The following is a 17,124-nucleotide window of genomic DNA, read 5'->3' on the forward strand; positions in this document are numbered from 1 at the left end:
GAAAGAGAGAGAGCGAGAGAGAGGCACGGCAGCGAAAGAAGGAGAACATCGATCCACCGAGTAAATCTCGTGGATTACTCCGATAAGAAGAATTAATGCTACTTAGAAGGCACTTTGCTCTGCGGTATATCGTACACTACAGCTCGCAAGCACAACTGCTTTACTGCACCCCCGCAGCATCAGCCAACTTGAAGCTCTTATACGTGTGTCTCGCAGATCTCCTTTCTCTCTCTCTCTCTCTCTCTCTCTTTTACTCTCTTCTAACTTGCAACCCCAACAGCCGCATTTAAAGCTGCTCGGCCTAAATATTTCACGACGACGCTCTTCGTTGCATTACGCTCGACTTGCGTGTGAAAACTGACGCGCGCGAGGACACTGCTCGCAATTTTTATAACGACGGTTTACATTACGCGTCGCATCGATAACGCTTCGCGTGCGGCAAAAAAGCAGCTGAATGAAAAAAATGTTGTCTCTGGGCGGGTCAGTGTTATAAATGAGCGTATCATTACACCAGTATGAAGGAGAATAATGAAAAAGGTCGAGCTTGCCGAGGCCAAAATGCTTGATTATTAGTTTTTGAGCTCGCGACTGTCCCTATGTATGTACGAACGAGCACAAACACACATTCGAAAGAGGGAGAGAGCCGGCTCGACTGCAAACTCATCGTATCACTCGTGGCTATTATTCATCCGGTCCGTATATGGTCTCTTCTTTTTCAACCGCGCGAGTAGCCTCATAAATCTGCTGTGCAGGTAAGCAGAGAGGGAGAGAGAGAGAGTAGGGGATACAGAGAGCTTGCGTGAAGGACGTTGGCTAAGTATCCGTAAAGAAAAAGAAAAGCTCGCGTTCATTTCTGTCCAGTGCGCAGCGAGCTGCACTTGTTTGAGATATTTTTCATATTACGAAAGGATTTCTCGAAGAGAGATAATTTTTTCGTCATATATATAATATATATAATTCTTAATTGCTCGAACTTGTTAGAGTCAGTCGAAAAAGTATCAAAATTTAAGAACGGAAGCGACGCCGACACATTCCGTAGCGTAGCACCTGCACTGGCTGGTTTATATATATCTATAGATATCTCGGAGAGATGAAATGAGCGGCGCGTGACTACTGTGTAATAGAGCTTGAAGCCAAGGCGCCTGGGCATTCGGAAAAATGCCCTTTTATATGGGATAAAGCTCGAAAGCACAATCGGCTCTCTCTCTTTCTCGTAATAAGGGACAATTAAGAAGAGAGAGAGAGAGAGAGAGAGGAAGGGAGAAAACGGGCCCTCGTTATACGTGGAAGTTTAATTAAAAGTTGGTCGCTGCTCGCGCCCAGGCAACACTACACGCGTTACCTTATATAGCTGCTCCTGAGCGCGCAAGAGGTTAGCCTCTTTTCCTTTTTCCTTCGTGATGGTCGATTAGCGTGCGATTTTTCTCTCTCTCTCTCTCTCTCTCTCCCTTTTCTTGCCGCTCGCTCGTCAAGAAGTTTAATCTGTGTAAGAATGGCAGAGCTGCTCTTCTCTATCCGTCTATAAGAGAGCAGTCCTAGCTGCGTACATAGCCGAGGAAAAATGTATTAAAAAGGGAGCGACGACGACGATGATGAGGCCGATGGTATGCATTGTGCGACGGAGTGATTGGCTGATTTTTACACCCCGAAAAGCTCACGCGCGTACGTACACGGCTATATATACGGATCCGAGCCAAAGCAATTGTGGAATGTTTAATTGACTTTGAGCTGATTTTGCTGGGAGCTGCCGAAAGGGAGGGAGGGCTGAGAGCAAAGTTTACGATGTGATGCACCTCGCGTATATATAATATATACGACGCGCGAGAAAGGAATCGTTTTAAAAGTCCGAAAAAGAAAGGGAGCGGGAGTTGGTTTCTCGCGTAGAAGTAGAACAATTCAAGAGGAAATTTATGCTGTCGATGAGAAGAGATTTTCCGCGAGAGAATTTTTCAGGTAATCGCTCGAGTATACACTTTTCCAAATGCAATTTTGATTGTTCTATTGTTCAGTTATTTTTGATAAAGTTATTTTGTAACTTGTTACAATTGAGTTAAGTCTCCAGTGGCACATTTGAAAAGAGAACGAAGCAGCATAAGTGCTCGAAATCCGAAACGGTATGTGTCAAAATTAGTTTAGCGCCAATCGTGCGTCTGCGCGCAGCGGAACAGATCGCGAGTATACATGCACGCGAGAGATCGCCGCACGCACGAGGCGCACCGCGCATAACTCTTATCTGGCCTGATTAAAGTTTGCTCGCGCGTCATTGTCACAACGTCTGTACTACACGTGTTCATAAATGTATATACGTGCGCAAGGGGGGGGCTCTTAGCATCCGTCACACAGAGGCTGTGCGCGCGTTACCGATGCCGCCGCCGCCGCCGTCGCGCTTGGCGTAATTAAATTTGCAAAAGCTGCCGCGGAAAACGTGCGCGTATCATGAGCGTAGCTCGAGTTTTATCAGGCTCGAATTCACACGCAGCAGCCTCTGCCTCCGTGTATGCGAGTGCAGGTATATGGCTACGTAACGCGTTGTTGGAAATATACGGTTACACACAGAGAGAGGAGCAACAGCCACATCGTTTCCGCCGCACGTATAAACGGAGGATTACTCTGCGCTGCACGGTGCGAATACGAGAGGCTTTCAATTTTGCTTAGCATGATGCATTCTATAATTCACAAAGGATCTCTCGCTCTCTATGCGAGCGAGAGAGTTGGGCGAGATACCTATCTATGCGTACACTGGCTCGGAGTTTAATTCTCCGACAGCGAGATAACGCAAAGATATAGCGAAGTAGGGGCTCGTCCTAGGCCAGATTCTGGACCATTGTTATTATTTCCACTCAATTCGGTACAGGGGCGAGCCTTACTACGCTCGATCTGCGTTCTCTGCTGCAGAATTACACTCAAGCCGTTGCGTGTATGCCGCAACAAGCGAGCATCCTATACTCATAGACGTACAATATCCATCCTGCCTATTTCAAAGTACCTCACGCTCCCTCTTGCTCGCTCGAGTTAAATTTATCAGAAATTTACATTAATTATATGCCAAAGAACACGCGAGAATTCGTTACGTAGGCTATATAATGCTACTATAACGGTGGCTCTGACGCCGAGGAGCTTTGGGCATAGAAAGAGGTGCGCGCATCCTATATACGCGTGCCAGGCTACCGAGAGCATCGTGTGCGGCGCGCGCCATATCGGTTAAGCTCGCGCCCTCCTAGTAGTCAGACTACTGTTGCTGCCTGTATAGATATAATATGAAGCTGTATAGCTTGGCTCCTCGCTAGAGGCGATAAATTGGCAAAGAGAGGCGATGATGGGGCTAAAAGAGAATCAACTAGCTCGAAGCTATAAATTTTCGCTCTCACGTGGCCGACGCCGCCGCGAGCTCCTACTCTGCTGCTGCATTAGATAAATCGTTATACGCTCTCTATATGCGCCCAACCGTACGTGGGCACCGACAGCAGGGAGAGGGAAAAAGAGAGTTTCGCGTACGTATAAAGGAGACGGATAGATAAGGAATATTAATTTAGCCTCGCTTCAGAGCCATAGGCCCGCTTCGGACTCGGTAGCCTCTTCGCGTCGCGTCAGCCGAGCTTTCGTGCAGCGGCGTACTTTTATGCGATATACCTAACGGCCGATTTTGTACTTGCGCCGATCAGTCGCAGCTTTGATTTTTCAATCCCGCAAGAGACGCCAGCCACGTCGTTCTCATTTTTTTAACCGAATATCGGAAAATGGGCTTTTGATGCATGTGCGGGGCGAACATCTATACCATAAGTTCTATATCTGCGCTTTGAATTGCTGCGCCTCGATGTATACCTGCGTGCGGAGATCCAATAATCAGACCGAGAGGGCCGCGCGTCGATACAACCTGCGAACAAATGCGCACAGACACCTACGGAAACGTACACGCGCGAATGCACCTTTGCATACACCGCACGCGCACACGTGAAAAGAAAAAGGGGAGGCTAGTGTAGCCTAGGAAAGCTTAAACGAGGCAGTGCGACGGACAAAGGATGGATCGCAGCAAAGAGGATTAAAAGGATATTAAAAATATCGATTTACTTGCGGAGAGCTAGCTGCGCGCGCGTCTAGCGGCGACCTACGTGTACGTATGCTATGACGAGCAGACCTGCTCGCGGCCAGGGATGATTGAAAAAATTTATATCAACGCCTTTTGCGGCTCAACTGTTTTAGTTTAACGAAAAAATTCCGTCTGACTTTGCCGCGCGTATGCAACGATCCGTTGGAATTCGTATAGGAAGAAACATTTTTTACGGTACGAGCCAATTGCTCGCGCGCGGGAATATAAATCGTTTCTTTTTGTACTCTCGGTCGGCCGGCGCGCGGCTTTCGCGATAATTGAACCTAATCTCGAAGCTTATCGTGTATTCTCGTACAAGTGCGATTAATTGCGATATAGCTGCGCGCAAAAACACGTCAGATACGCATCCGAAGCGCTGTAAACCCTCGAGAAATATCGACGCGCGGATCAGCGATTTCCTCGAGCCGTAGAGTCGAAGGACGTTCGCGAGGATTTCTATAAGTTGGTCGCGGGAATTTTTAACGATTCCATTTGCAGCTGCACAACCGAAACAAAACTCGTGTATTCTTACATCGAAATCGCCTCTTATGTTGAGTAGAGTTGCGCGCGACTCTCTCGCTCTAGTCTCGCGACGACGGCAAAAAAATTGACTTGCCAAGCTGCTAGCAGCTACTACTACTTGGGCGAGATTCGGGTGAGAGACATTTTTACGCTCGGGAAAAGCTGACGTCCCTTTCAGCTTTTGCTTATGATGTCTCGAGCGAGAAAGCTGTGCAGCGTTACAATTTTTTTTTCTACTATTTTTTTTTTTTTTTGCTCGCGATAAAGCGCGCCGAATGCGAGCGCCTGAAAGTGGAAAATAATGCTTCGACCTTTGCTCGCGCTGAAAAATATTGACTTTTCGCTGTGTTTCTTACAACCTATGGCGATTTGCATTCGTGAACTTTTACATGTAGGACAGCTTTTTTTAAAGAATGTACAACAGAAACAGGCGGGAGAATCGTCGATTGAATTTTCAACGTTCGCGCTCCATTCGAAAGCTAACTTATCGCGAATCGCGTATAAGTGAAAAATAGTAAAGCGCACTCGAACGAGCTGGCATGTAAAATAGCGAACAATTACAGTCGGTTATCAAATGGCTCCTCTGCGGACTCGTTTCGGCAAATCAGCCGTATACCTATGTGTATGGATCCAGCATATAGTTGGGGGCGCGCGCACAAAAGTAGGGGGATGATTTCGACGCGGTCGACACAAATTTCGGTCTCGCGACACACGCGGATAATGAAACATCAACTGTACAGTCCGCGTGTGCACGCACCGAGGCCGCCGCCTGTACATACGAATGTGCGTTTATCCGTATAGGTACACGCATATATACGCGCATAGACTATTCGCATATACATAGCTCGCTGGACGACGAGTCGGAGTCGGGCACAAACCACGGGATTAGCCACGACTGATTAACGCGTACGCAGGCGGCCATAATTACCCCAGAATCGCGCCTCGCTTTCGCTGATCCAACTATACGGCGCGCTGCGTAGCGCAGTAGCAGCCCCCCCGAGCGCCGCGGCTCGAAGCTCTCCAGCCCTAGCTCTGCATATACTGCAGCAGCAGCAGCACGTACATATACTCTTTCCTTCCGCAATCGTTTGACGGATGACTGCAACCGATATTTATGGCTCTGCGCGCCGCTGCCTGCAACACTGCCACGCTTACCACCGCTACTACTACTACTACTACTACTACGAGTCGACGCTTGGCCGAGTTTTACTCGCCGTACACACAGCAGCCGAGGACCGAGCGCGAGCTTAAGTATATAAGCGCGCGCACAAGGGAGCTTTTAATACTTCAATTATACGGTGGTTTCAACGCGCTCAGCTGCAGCTTCGTTGGAGTCGGCCCGGCCAGCTTGCATTTTCTATACATTTCCCGTGATGAAGCGCCTGGGCTAAAGAAACGACGCACCACAATACTCGAGCTTTCATCGACCACCCCACACACGCATCGAATATATAATAGCGATCGCACGAGGCTGTTAATCAATGCAAATGCAGCGGGAGCCGGGCTCGCTCGACGCGCACACATACACATTAAATATAGATATAGCAATAAAGCATACATATAGAGAGAGAGAGAGAGAGGCCCGTTGTGATGCGTTATAGTATGAAAATCGATGAAAAGCCCCTTCGACCCGAATTAACAACGTTATCGATACAATCAATGATCAATGTGTGCATAATAAACAAATCTAGCGCACAGAAACTCCCGGTACTCGTTTCAATGGGTATACCTGCGCACATATAACAAAATTATATAATACGCGCTTGGGTGCATGCACGAAATAAAAATGCGCGCATACGATTCAGTTTTTGCGACGATACGTTTTTATACTCTGTATAGCGCTATATGCCATACACGAGTAGCTGGAAATTGAACTTTTCATTTGCACGTGCTCCGCTTTACGGGCCGCGCAGCTGCTTGTTTTTTTTATTAATACGCATGTATTATTTTAAAGCGCGCAGCTATATCGTTGCGAGCTTGCGAGAGGTAGTGCGCCGCGCAATGTGTCAAAAATGTTTGAACGCCTTGAAGCCTTTGCGTATATGCAGCTATTGTATAGTTGCGAGGCCGTGCTGCATGTAGCCTTCGTAGTCACAGCTAAAGCGACTCGCGTTTTGCACCCGTTTAACGGCATCGCTAGTTTATATAAGCTTTGCTGCAGAAGAGAGCGAGAGAAAAAAAGCTGCGCGCAAATCGTTTGCCACGCGCTGCACAGTACGCCATGCGCAAGTATACGCGGTATCGCGACATCTCGCGCGAAAACAAAAATATTATGCACACGAAAGTTGTTTTTCGGCATTAACGCCGTGCACGTGGTGGCCGCCGCGCAGTTGTACGCGAGCGATACGGGAGCGCAAATTCATCTTCATAACGGTATTTAATACTCGCGGTGTGCATAGCCGTGGAATATACATACGTATACGTGATGTATACGCGCGGGGCCGGGCCTAAGTTAATTAATCAAAATCACTCGTTATACCGCTCGAGGGCCATTTGCGCGGCGTACGCTGCGATTGCTCCGTAACTACGGTTGACGCTCGGGCTTAAACGAACGACTCCATTCACGTGTCTAGAGCCCCCCAGCTTTATTTATTGCATTACATTCGTTAGCCGATCGATCTTTATCCTTTGTACATGCGTTTCTCTAATCTTTTTCTATATATGCGTAATATTCAGTTGACCTATTGAGCTTTGAGCTCTCGGAGCAGCTCGGCGCGCGCGCAATATTTCGCGCTCGTGCATTTAACTAGCTTGTCGGGTATATTCATATACCACCTGTGCAGCGCGTGTACATGTGCGATCCAGCGTTTTCCAGGGCCGCCGCTGCTGCTGCTGCTGCTCCTGCTGTTTCGTACCACTGCAATTTATCAGCTCGAGCTCGCATATTGCCACTCCAATCTATTAATATATACATACATACACACATATAAGCACGTATTATGTATATTCGTGTGTGTGTTTGGGTAAAATATTTATACGCGTATAGAGCGAGAGAAAGGGAAAGAAGCCCGCGTATGGATAAATAGCCGGTGCATATTTTTACGCAGAGGGACAGAATCGCGGGTGCTAACTGCACTCTACCCTCTCTATACACTGGATGTGAAATATGCGAGCTCGAGCTTTTGATATTATAGGTGCATATTTTTTGCCGCGCGCGCGCGCAAGCTCGTACGTGTGCCGCACGAGTCTCTAGTTGTGCGCGGCGGAGGGTTTTATTTTTCAACCTTTTTTTTTTTAGTTCCTGCGCGCGCTGCAACTCCATTTCGCACTAGAATGAAGAGCCATCCCGCGCGAAACGATATTTTCTATCAACCCCCGCGTGAGTGCGTTTCATCTTCATTTGTGTAATACTCGCGTCAACTACTGGGTCGATTCGAGAATGAAAAAAAAAGGAAAACATTAATAAAAGCTGGAAAAATGCGGCTTTTTTCCGCTCGATTCCTGCACTAATCGAGCGTGAGTTATGACGACCATATTTTTGCTGCTAATTGATATTTTTGTTGTTAAGTTCAAGATTACGAAACCAGGGTAAAAGCAGTGCGCAAAAAATAACAATATTTACCCTGCGATGACGAATGACATCGAATAATAACATCGAATAAAATTTTGCTTAACGACAGCTACGTGCGTACGATGTACGTGCGATCGATCGGCATAATTAAAAGTCGATGCAACTGTGTGCGTTAATGTTAACAAACAAACACGAGGTTGGGAAGTCTGGAGCTGCTGCTGCAGGCAATTACAATTTTTTCGCCAAGTAGCTATCGTTTCTTGTCACGTCGGAATTTATCGAGCGGCGTCGCGGTTTTGGCATTTCTCCAGCTTGTGTGTACTAGTAGCTGCACAGCTCAGAAGCCTCCTGTGCGGCGCTATCGCAGCGTTCGAGCGCGCAGCAGAGTCTTTGGCTGCGATTCTGCAGCGATGCGATGATGATTTGTATATAGCCCGCAGCCGTAGCTGAAACTTCGCTCGAAAGTCGAAGCCAATAAAAGTCCTTCCTCCCCCATGCCCCGTAATCAAGCTGATTAAAACATTAAACTGCGCATCGAGGGTTTTTCGACAAAAGTTGGCATGTGCGGCCTGTACGTCGGCGAAAATGAATAGCATCCATCGGGCCATTCGAGGCCACCGAGCGCTACGTACATAACGAATTAATCCGGGGCAAAATTCGAGTCGTGTTAATATTGCATTCGCAGCAGCCCTCGCTATTACGAGGCTGGATTTGCCGTCGCGCGCGTAGACTAGCTAGAGCAGGATGAAAGAGCGAGAGAGAAAGCAAGAATGACATTAGTGTCGGCTACCTCAACATTTTCATTTACTATATACAGCTGCTGGGCAACGAGGCAGAAGCTAAATTTTCCGCTCTCAAAACGCGTCCGAAATCGCGCACACGAGCTTGCGTATATAGCGTACGTACAGAAGAGAAGGCCAGGTACTGGACGCGCGGCACGCGCTCCCACGGACACTCACGTAGCCGTGTTAATGTTTCGTCGTGCGCTTGCACACACGAGCTTTTACAAAATAGTTTTCTCTCTCTCTCGTCTCGAGCTTTTAAAGCGAATCACGACGCGCGGCGATGCTCTGATTCACTTTTATTCCTAAAAGCCATATATGAGCGGGTGAGCGACGCTCGCTCGAATTTTCCTCCAAAACAATTAAATTTGTTTTGTAGCGCGCGGGGCTAGCTGCATAATGGGGCCAGAATAACGTTCGGCAAATTTAATAGAAAAGTATATTTCGCCGATGGCCAAGTTGTTCGAGTCAATTAAAGATCGGAGCGACGAACGGCCAGTTATATACGCGCGTAGCTGATTTTTCATCCGCTGCCTCGAGTAATGACTCTGAGCTCTGCCTCGCCACGAGGACTGTAGCGAGCGTGGCTGTGTGTGTGTGTGTGTGTGTGTGCTTTCGGTTATCGAGAAACCGATTGGCGATAAAGCTCTTATTTCTCTATTGAATTTGCCATCTCCGCGCTATACTTTTTCTTATGAGCAGTGTACGGCCAAACGATAAAAATTCGAGTGCAGCCAGCGAAGAGTTTCGAATTCGAATCGCAGCGCCCGAAAAGCTCGGACAACGGCTTGTATATAACAAAGTTACACGTACGACTTTCTTCTTCCTTTTTTTTTCTCAGCCGCGTTCGTGGCACGAAACAATGCCCGATTGACGGCGGGGGGCTATTTTTACGTTGGACGATGGACAGCGATAGGCAAGCTTTTACCCAAGTTTTCGTGGCTATCGACGCTAATGCGAGTCACGTGTCGATTTAATGGGTTCGATGCATCTTCGTGCTGCCACACGCACACAACTGCCTGCACTGATTATACACGTTATTTATTACAAACGCGCGTCAATAAAAAAATCATTTCTGCAAAAAAACAAGGTGTCAGAGGTGTAACTGGTGTACAGTATCAACGTACGACGACGACGGGGACGAGGAGCTGCTTCGATATAACGAGCGATATCTCGAGCACGATCGCGCAGCTTGTTTACGCGGCCGCGCGCGCACGCGCTCGATGTGCCGGTAATTAACAGCGAATTTTTTTTATCATGGCTCAATTTAAATTGATGCGGACAAACAACGGCCGATCGCGCAAAAACAACTTGTAGCTCTACGCCGTCGCGCGAGTGCGATTACTTATCGGCCGATTTGTAATTGACTATGATTACGATCGAGCGGCTTTTTTTTCTCTTTCTCGCTCTCTCTCTTTTTTTCATCTTTCTCTTTGTGACGATAAATTTTTATATCAGCCCGGAGCCAAATTACGAGAGTGCAGCGAGCTTTTATAGAAAAAATCCCGGGAAAAGTCAGTTTTCGAATGGGAAATGAAAAATAACAATCAATGACTCTCGGCAAAAGTTTGCAGGCGAACAATAAGCCAGGGCGAGAGTTGCGAAGCTGCACTCGTAGTTCATTTCTATATTCGCGAAACGTCGAGCTCTCATAGAATATATATACTCGTTACAATTAGAAAATTAATGATAAATAACGCAGAAACGGGAGGGTTGGCAATGAGAACACACCTCCTTGAATATGGAGAGGAGTTTATTAAAAATTCTCCGCTGCTGTATACGCGCGAAAACTGCTGCGCGGAGAGCATTCGCAAATATAATCGAGATCCTCTCGCTCTCTTTCTCTCTTGGCCTGCGGGGACGTTATGAAAGTATTAGGGCGTTTTAACGAAGTTTTGCGTGTGTATATGTGTGAGAAAAAAGCTGCTGCTGTTGCTTCTGCTGCTGCTTCCGTATGGTGCAGAGGAACCCTAGGTGCGCGTAAAAAAAGAAAAAACGAAGGAGAGACTGTCGAGCTGTGAAACATCGCCGCAGTGGTTGCTAGAGAGAACTGGACTTTTGTTGCAGGGCACCTGGCCCACTGGGTCGCATTTGTTTGAAATTAATTTTCATTTTTCTGACAATTTTGTTATGCGTAAAAGAGCATACCTGCGCAGGCAAATTTGCCACCACTTCGCTTTCGAGCTTCATGTAAATTATTATTATGGTTATTATTAGAGCTAACCGTTTATTTTTCCTTTTGAGGAAATAATTGGTTTAAAAATCATCAAAGCATCGATGGATAAAATATTCCTAAAGTGTCGAATTACAGCTGCACAGTTCGATATGTTCAGGCGAATTTGATAATTAGCTCGTGCAAAGTATAATAAGGGTATTATCGAATACAGAAGATTTAGTTTTAGATCTCGATTGTTACCGGATAATAAAGAAGTAAGAAAAAAAAAAGAGCAAGTCAGTCAGAGGCCCGTCAGTTGCAGCGCGAAGAGAAAGCAAGACGCTCAACGGGGCGAGATTTAAACAGTGATTTCCATTGTTTCGCTCAGCAGTTGGGCTTGCTTAATATATATACAGTGCATAAAGCTCGGGGGGGTGCCCGAGACTCTATTAATCAATTAGACGTCGCCAACAACTATGCAGCGCACGCGCCCGAGCCTTTTCTCTCACTCGTTCGCCGCCGAGCGGCTTTTAAAAAGCATTTGTACTCGCAGCTCGAGACTTTCTACAAGCTCGGAGTGCGTAAGAAAAAAAAAAAAAGAAGAAGAAGAAACGGAAACGAAGAGTCAAAGAGAGTCGAGGAGGGAAAATTTTTTCATTAGCATAACAGTATAATGTCGGGAATAATAAAAAGTTACTCTTTTGCACCAAGTGCTTGATGAAAGGCTCGGCAAGTTGCGCGATACCTATACGGGCTTTTCTTTTTTTTTTCTGCACGACGTACTTTTTTTCGGACGTGCGGCAAGTCCATCGGCTTAAAGAATTTAAACAGAGCGACAGGATTACTTTTAAAACTTGGAGCTCGAATTAGCTCATCGAATTATCGGGCTCTTTTTTTCGGTGAGCTCTCCCTCTCGCTTTTCGACGTCTCTTATATATTATACAGTATAGATGCGGCTCGCAATTATATAGACGCCCCCGGCCGCGCAGTTGACCGCAACAGGTCGTGATCCATCTCATCGGGGACATTAGCCCGATCATTCGCATTATCGGTATTTGGCGTATACCGTCCTCCGAATTAAATTGGGCTAATGCCGGTTTATTGAAAAATCCTCGTCTGAAATCTTGATTTTCTCGAAATCGCATACACGTGACTTATCCGTCGTCGAGTATTTTCTCCGTGCGCAAACATTTACGATTGTCGGAAGCTCGCTGAATTTTCCCCCGACTGCTGACGAGTCACACTGAACAAGGACGTCACGGGGCGTACGTGCTGCACCGACTTGGACCAAAACTCGGATATATACCTCTACGCGAGCGAGATAAATTTCTCTACGTTTTCGCATACACGTATGTATACAGCGCGCGTGCGTATAAATTAATGCGCTATACTTGTTAGTAATTTTATTTGCGTATGCGACTGGAAATCTTTAATCTCTTTGCTCAGGGCGAGCTCACGCGCGTATGCGCTTGCCTCGTGACGTCGAATTTCGAGTCTCTTATTTATGCTGTTGTACTTACGTATACGTGTAAGCGTATAAACAAACAAAAAGGTGTACGTAAGAATTCGTGCAGCTCGTATACGTTGTCGAGTTTTAACTCAAGTTATCGCAAAAGACGCAGTAATTTGGACTCGGAATTCACTGCAACAACCTTGTGTGTGTGTGTGTGTGTGCGATGTAAACACGCATCTCGAGAACGAGATTTGTAAAATTTTTATTTCGTTTCGCAACTAAAACGCAATGTTATATTAGGGGATCTCGTTAACTCGGCTCGTATACTTTTATTCGTGAATATGCATAATATGAACGAGCATTTCCCCACATCGACGCAATGCCTAGTTGAAAATTTCTGCGCGCGGGACGTAACGAGCGAATACCTCGTTAAAAAAATTCGACTACTCCAAGTTTCATCTGCTGGTTTTATATATTTGTATATAGCACATCATATAGAAATTTATAGGAGGATTTGGCTTCGGCAAGAGAGAGAGAGAGAGCAACATCCGCGTAATAGACGCGCGCGCAGACGCTCGCGGGATTTGCCGGGCTTGCCGCTGCTGCGGCTCAAAGCCTCGAATTGGCTGTTACTTTTGCCGCCGCCGACTAGAGCGGCGTAGAATATCCGATATGCACGAGCAGCAGAGACGGAGCACGACCAAATCCAAACTACTCCGCGCGTGTATACATAGATACGCGAACAAACGCATAATAAAAATGACGTTCGGGGGATCGCTGCTGCTGCTGTTGCTGTAGCTGCTGCTATACTGTGTATACTGTGTACGTGCAGCAGTGTGCAAATTGTGTCCATGTATGGCACGCTCTAGCGAGTAAGCTCTGGCCCCCGCCGATCCGCTTGCGCGCGCTCAGAGAAATAAGGTTTTCTGAAGAGATTCAAATACAGTAGATGGAGAATTGAGTCGAGCATGTGCGGAGCGAGCGAGGCCGAAGAGAATAAAGGTGAAGATAGAAAAAGGGAGAGAGGCAAGAAAAGAGAGAAAAAAAGCAGTAGCAGCGGCAGCAAGTCGATCGACAAAAGCTTGCGCAAGCGGCGACGTCGAGCGTGAAGCGGAAAGTTCGCTGGCCCATTGTAGCTGCATGTCCATAAGGGAGTGGAGGAGGCAGAGAGCTGGAGAAGAGGATTCCTTGGCCGCTGCTGCAGCTGCGCTTGTTTCGCCTCGTTTTTCCCTCCGTCATCCCCCGCGGCTCGGCTCTCTCGTCCCAGAAGCGCGTCCACTATTCCTACGTCCTTTGTATCTGCTGGCCCTCTTCTCTCTCTCTCTCTCTCTCTCTCTCTCTCTCTCTCTCTCGCAGTAGTTTGACCGTACAGCATGTGTACAGTATGGCCGAGTACATTGCATATACGCCTTGCTGCATCTCGCGTCGTCCTCGTTGCCGTCCTCTCTCTCTCCCTCTCTATATATACATGTATGCACGTAGTATATGTATGCACCGCTGCTGGCTTTTTTTTACTCGGCTAGTTTGCATTCTTTTCTTTGCAGACTCGAGAGCGAACCTTTACAAAATTTACGGTCATCTCGAGTAACTCTGGCGCAGTAGTGGCAGCAGTAGCAGCGGCAGAAGGAAGAAGAAAATATAATAAAAAAGGGAATATAAAACACAAGCGAGCGATGATTTTCTTATGTAGCCGCTCGTACGAGTGGATCAAGTCGAAAAATATGGCGTATATCAACGCAGGGGTACACACCGAGTGTATTTTCAGCAACTGCTTTTTGTCCCTGGGACTAATTGCTCGCAATTAATTATTGGCAGCCAGCGAACTGCAACTCTTGCTCTTTCTCTGTCGCGTGAAGATCTTCAGCAGCAGCAGCAGCAGCAGAAAGGTTTACACGCCCAATAGAGCTCCGCGTAGTCGAAGTAATTATTATCCGTCAAATGGGAGCTCATGATATTATGTGCCTTGCGTAGCACAGAGCTTAGGTCGTGTCGCAGACAACTCGAGGCAGCACAGAGCCCGAGCCAGCAGCATATAAGTTTGCCGTGATCTGCTTAGCGTAATTGCATTAGGTATTCGGTTTCACTGCAGTACAGGCGGGGCATCCATGAGCAGCGACGGCGGCGGCGACCAACTTTACAATCTCGCACTTGCGATGACGACGACGATGCGCGTCCCCGAGAGAGTATCGGGAGACGAGCTGTGAGTGTGTGCGTGTGTGTGTGTGTGTGGGGCTGAGTAACTTTAGTCAAACGCTGCAGGTGCGATCCTATATGGCGACATCATTCATTTGGAAGATTCAATACTCTCTCTCTCTCTCTCTCTCTCTCTCTCTCTGTCATTTTCTTTCTTACCCCAGGAGTTGGTTTGATTTAGCACGCGAGAATCGTTAAAAATGACGAGTTCCTTCGGCTATATGTAGACTTTCTAAGTCGAAAGTTTGGACGTACGCTACTTTCCGATCTCTCTTCATTTGCCCATCTTCAAGAAACTGTACACACTACGCGTTCGCCTTCGAATGGGTATTTGCTTAAAGTTTGTACCTCGTTAATCGTGTTAAAACTTGACTGCATTTCTTCACTTTTCTCGGTAAAAATTTGCAGCTTGTATTAGGTATATATAACACAACCGTACAATATAGATGTATATATTTGGTAAAAAGGTAAGAAAACTCAACGACTTGTTTTATAGTTCCATTAGTAAAGTTTCGTTTATTAATGTCCACTCATTAGCTATAATTCATACATAAAAATGTATATAAAATTTTTTATTAACAAACAAATATTTCTATATATGTACAATAAAAATGAAAAACCTAAAACATTTTCGCCAATCAGTCTTTATCACTATAGGTGACTTGATCCTTACACGCTAAGCAATCTAATTTAGATCGAAATTGACAGATGATGCATGTATGAACGATCGTTGAACTTTGCTATGCATGAAAATTTTGTTCGCGTCGTTTCATATATTACATCGATTATCTGTATTTGAAACAAATATAATTTTTTAAATATTCTAGGCCTAACTAATTATGAATTATGAAATTAGTGTAATCCAGATAGAGCCCCGCACCACATGAACGTACAGTAGGCACTCTTGCCGTCCTTCAAGCAGACGCATTGATTGCACTCGCTGTAGAAAGCGGAATTGGGAGTGCACGAGTCGCCTTGATTGTATTTAGCTGTCATTGGAAAAATTTAATTGCGTGAATAATCTTGTTTCATTGTCGTCAGGTTATCAGGATGGAACTGAAAAATGTGTAAAAATACTTACGACCCCAAGCTCGTACGTTTGGCTCATCCCTCGTGATGGTTATCGCATCGTTGACGCAGAGTTTGAAGGTGCAAGCCGACGCCGTGCCGTATTTGTTGCAGATGCAGGTATTGCATCCGTCCGGACTATAAGTCATGCCAGGTTGGCATTGTTGCTCGGCCGCCTCGTCGACGATTTCGCTGTTGTCTTTGGCGCAGAACTTCATCGTGCAGGCCTTGCTCAGTCCATCCTCCGAGCAGACGCAAGTGTTGCACTCCTCCACGAAGGTCGAGCGAGGAGAGCAGATCTGTTTTTGCTGCCTCGTGGGCAGTTTGAGGGCGTCGCAGTCCATCATCGTGCAGAATTTCGACAGGCCGTCGTCGGAGCAGAAGCAGCTGTTGCAGTTCTCTTGGAAGCGGCTCTTCGGTGTGCAAACTTGCTGCTGCTGCTGCTGCTTCTTGCTCGAGTTGATTTTCACGCTGCCGTCTTTGTTCCAGACGTTTTTGTCGCAGAACATTTTCGTGCAGATGGACAATGTTCCGTCGCTCGAGCACACGCACTCGTTGCAGTAATCGCGATACGGCTTATTCGGCTCGCACATTAGTTTCGGTGTCGCTGCAAAATTAAGACGATTCACGCGTTTAATAACTGAATGCATAATCGCGAGAAAGAATAAGCGAGAGATTTTCTCCTTATTTATGAGCTAATACCTGCGAGGCTTCGAGCGCAAATTTTCAGGGTGCACAGGGCTTGCGTGCCATCGTCGCTGCATCTGCACAGATTACAGTTATCCGGGCTGAAAACGCTTTGGGGCTTGCATCTCATGCCTGGAAATGGTAAAAAAATATGAAAAACTTTTCGCAAACTGTCCTCCTTTTTGCCTCGGCCAAAACTTTGCTCGAGTATATACACAAAAGTTTTTTCCCCGGCTGCCCCAAAGTAAAATATTAAAAGAAGAGGAAAAAAAAAGAATATCTCCTACTTACTTTTGCGTAGCGTATCGACGGGCTGAATTTTCGGTTCGTCCTTCATCTTCGGGCAGGCCATCATTGTGCAAGCCGCAATACTGCCGTCCATCGAGCACGAGCACATATTACAGTCGATCTTGAAGAACGATCCGGGCTTGCACGCATCTTGAGCTGTAAATTTCAAGGGTTTTAATTTTTCTATGTGCCCATGAAAGCTCCGCTCGAAGAAAATCCAAAGCGAAGATGGTACTTACCCAAAACAGTGGATGCGAGCAAGAGTACGGCTAGGAGCGACTTCATGATTAACAATTCGTACAACTTTGCGAACTCTTTAAACAGAAAATAGCCGAGTGAGACTCGATCGAATAATGGGTAAAGTCAACTGCGTTCTGA

General features: G+C 46.5%; 1 protein-coding gene across 1 annotated transcript; it reads right to left on the reverse strand.

The window, feature by feature from the left end:
* Positions 1-15,236: 15,236 nt before the first annotated feature.
* On the reverse strand, positions 15,237-17,124 carry LOC106650441. The gene is made up of 5 exons (XM_014368429.2): positions 16,986-17,124; positions 16,750-16,902; positions 16,474-16,590; positions 15,785-16,378; positions 15,237-15,692 (listed from the first exon to the last, which is right to left on the reverse strand). The coding sequence occupies exons 1-5, from the start codon at positions 17,029-17,031 to the stop codon at positions 15,556-15,558; spliced, it is 1,047 nt and encodes a 348-aa protein (XP_014223915.1). The 5' UTR covers positions 17,032-17,124; the 3' UTR covers positions 15,237-15,555.

This window comes from Trichogramma pretiosum, unplaced genomic scaffold (genome assembly GCF_000599845.2).
Source record: "Trichogramma pretiosum strain Unisexual culture from Peru unplaced genomic scaffold, Tpre_2.0 scaffold5, whole genome shotgun sequence".
NCBI classification, from domain to species: Eukaryota; Metazoa; Arthropoda; class Insecta; order Hymenoptera; family Trichogrammatidae; genus Trichogramma; species Trichogramma pretiosum.

Coding starts and splice junctions, on each gene's coding strand:
- LOC106650441 (XM_014368429.2), bottom strand. CDS start 17,031: ATGAAGTCGCTCCTAGCCGTACTCTTGCTCGCATCCACTGTTTTGG. Junction 16,591..16,749: donor CGTCGATACGCTACGCAAAA/GTAAGTAGGAGA, acceptor TACCATTTCCAG/GCATGAGATGCAAGCCCCAA. Junction 15,693..15,784: donor AAACGTACGAGCTTGGGGTC/GTAAGTATTTTT, acceptor TTCCAATGACAG/CTAAATACAATCAAGGCGAC.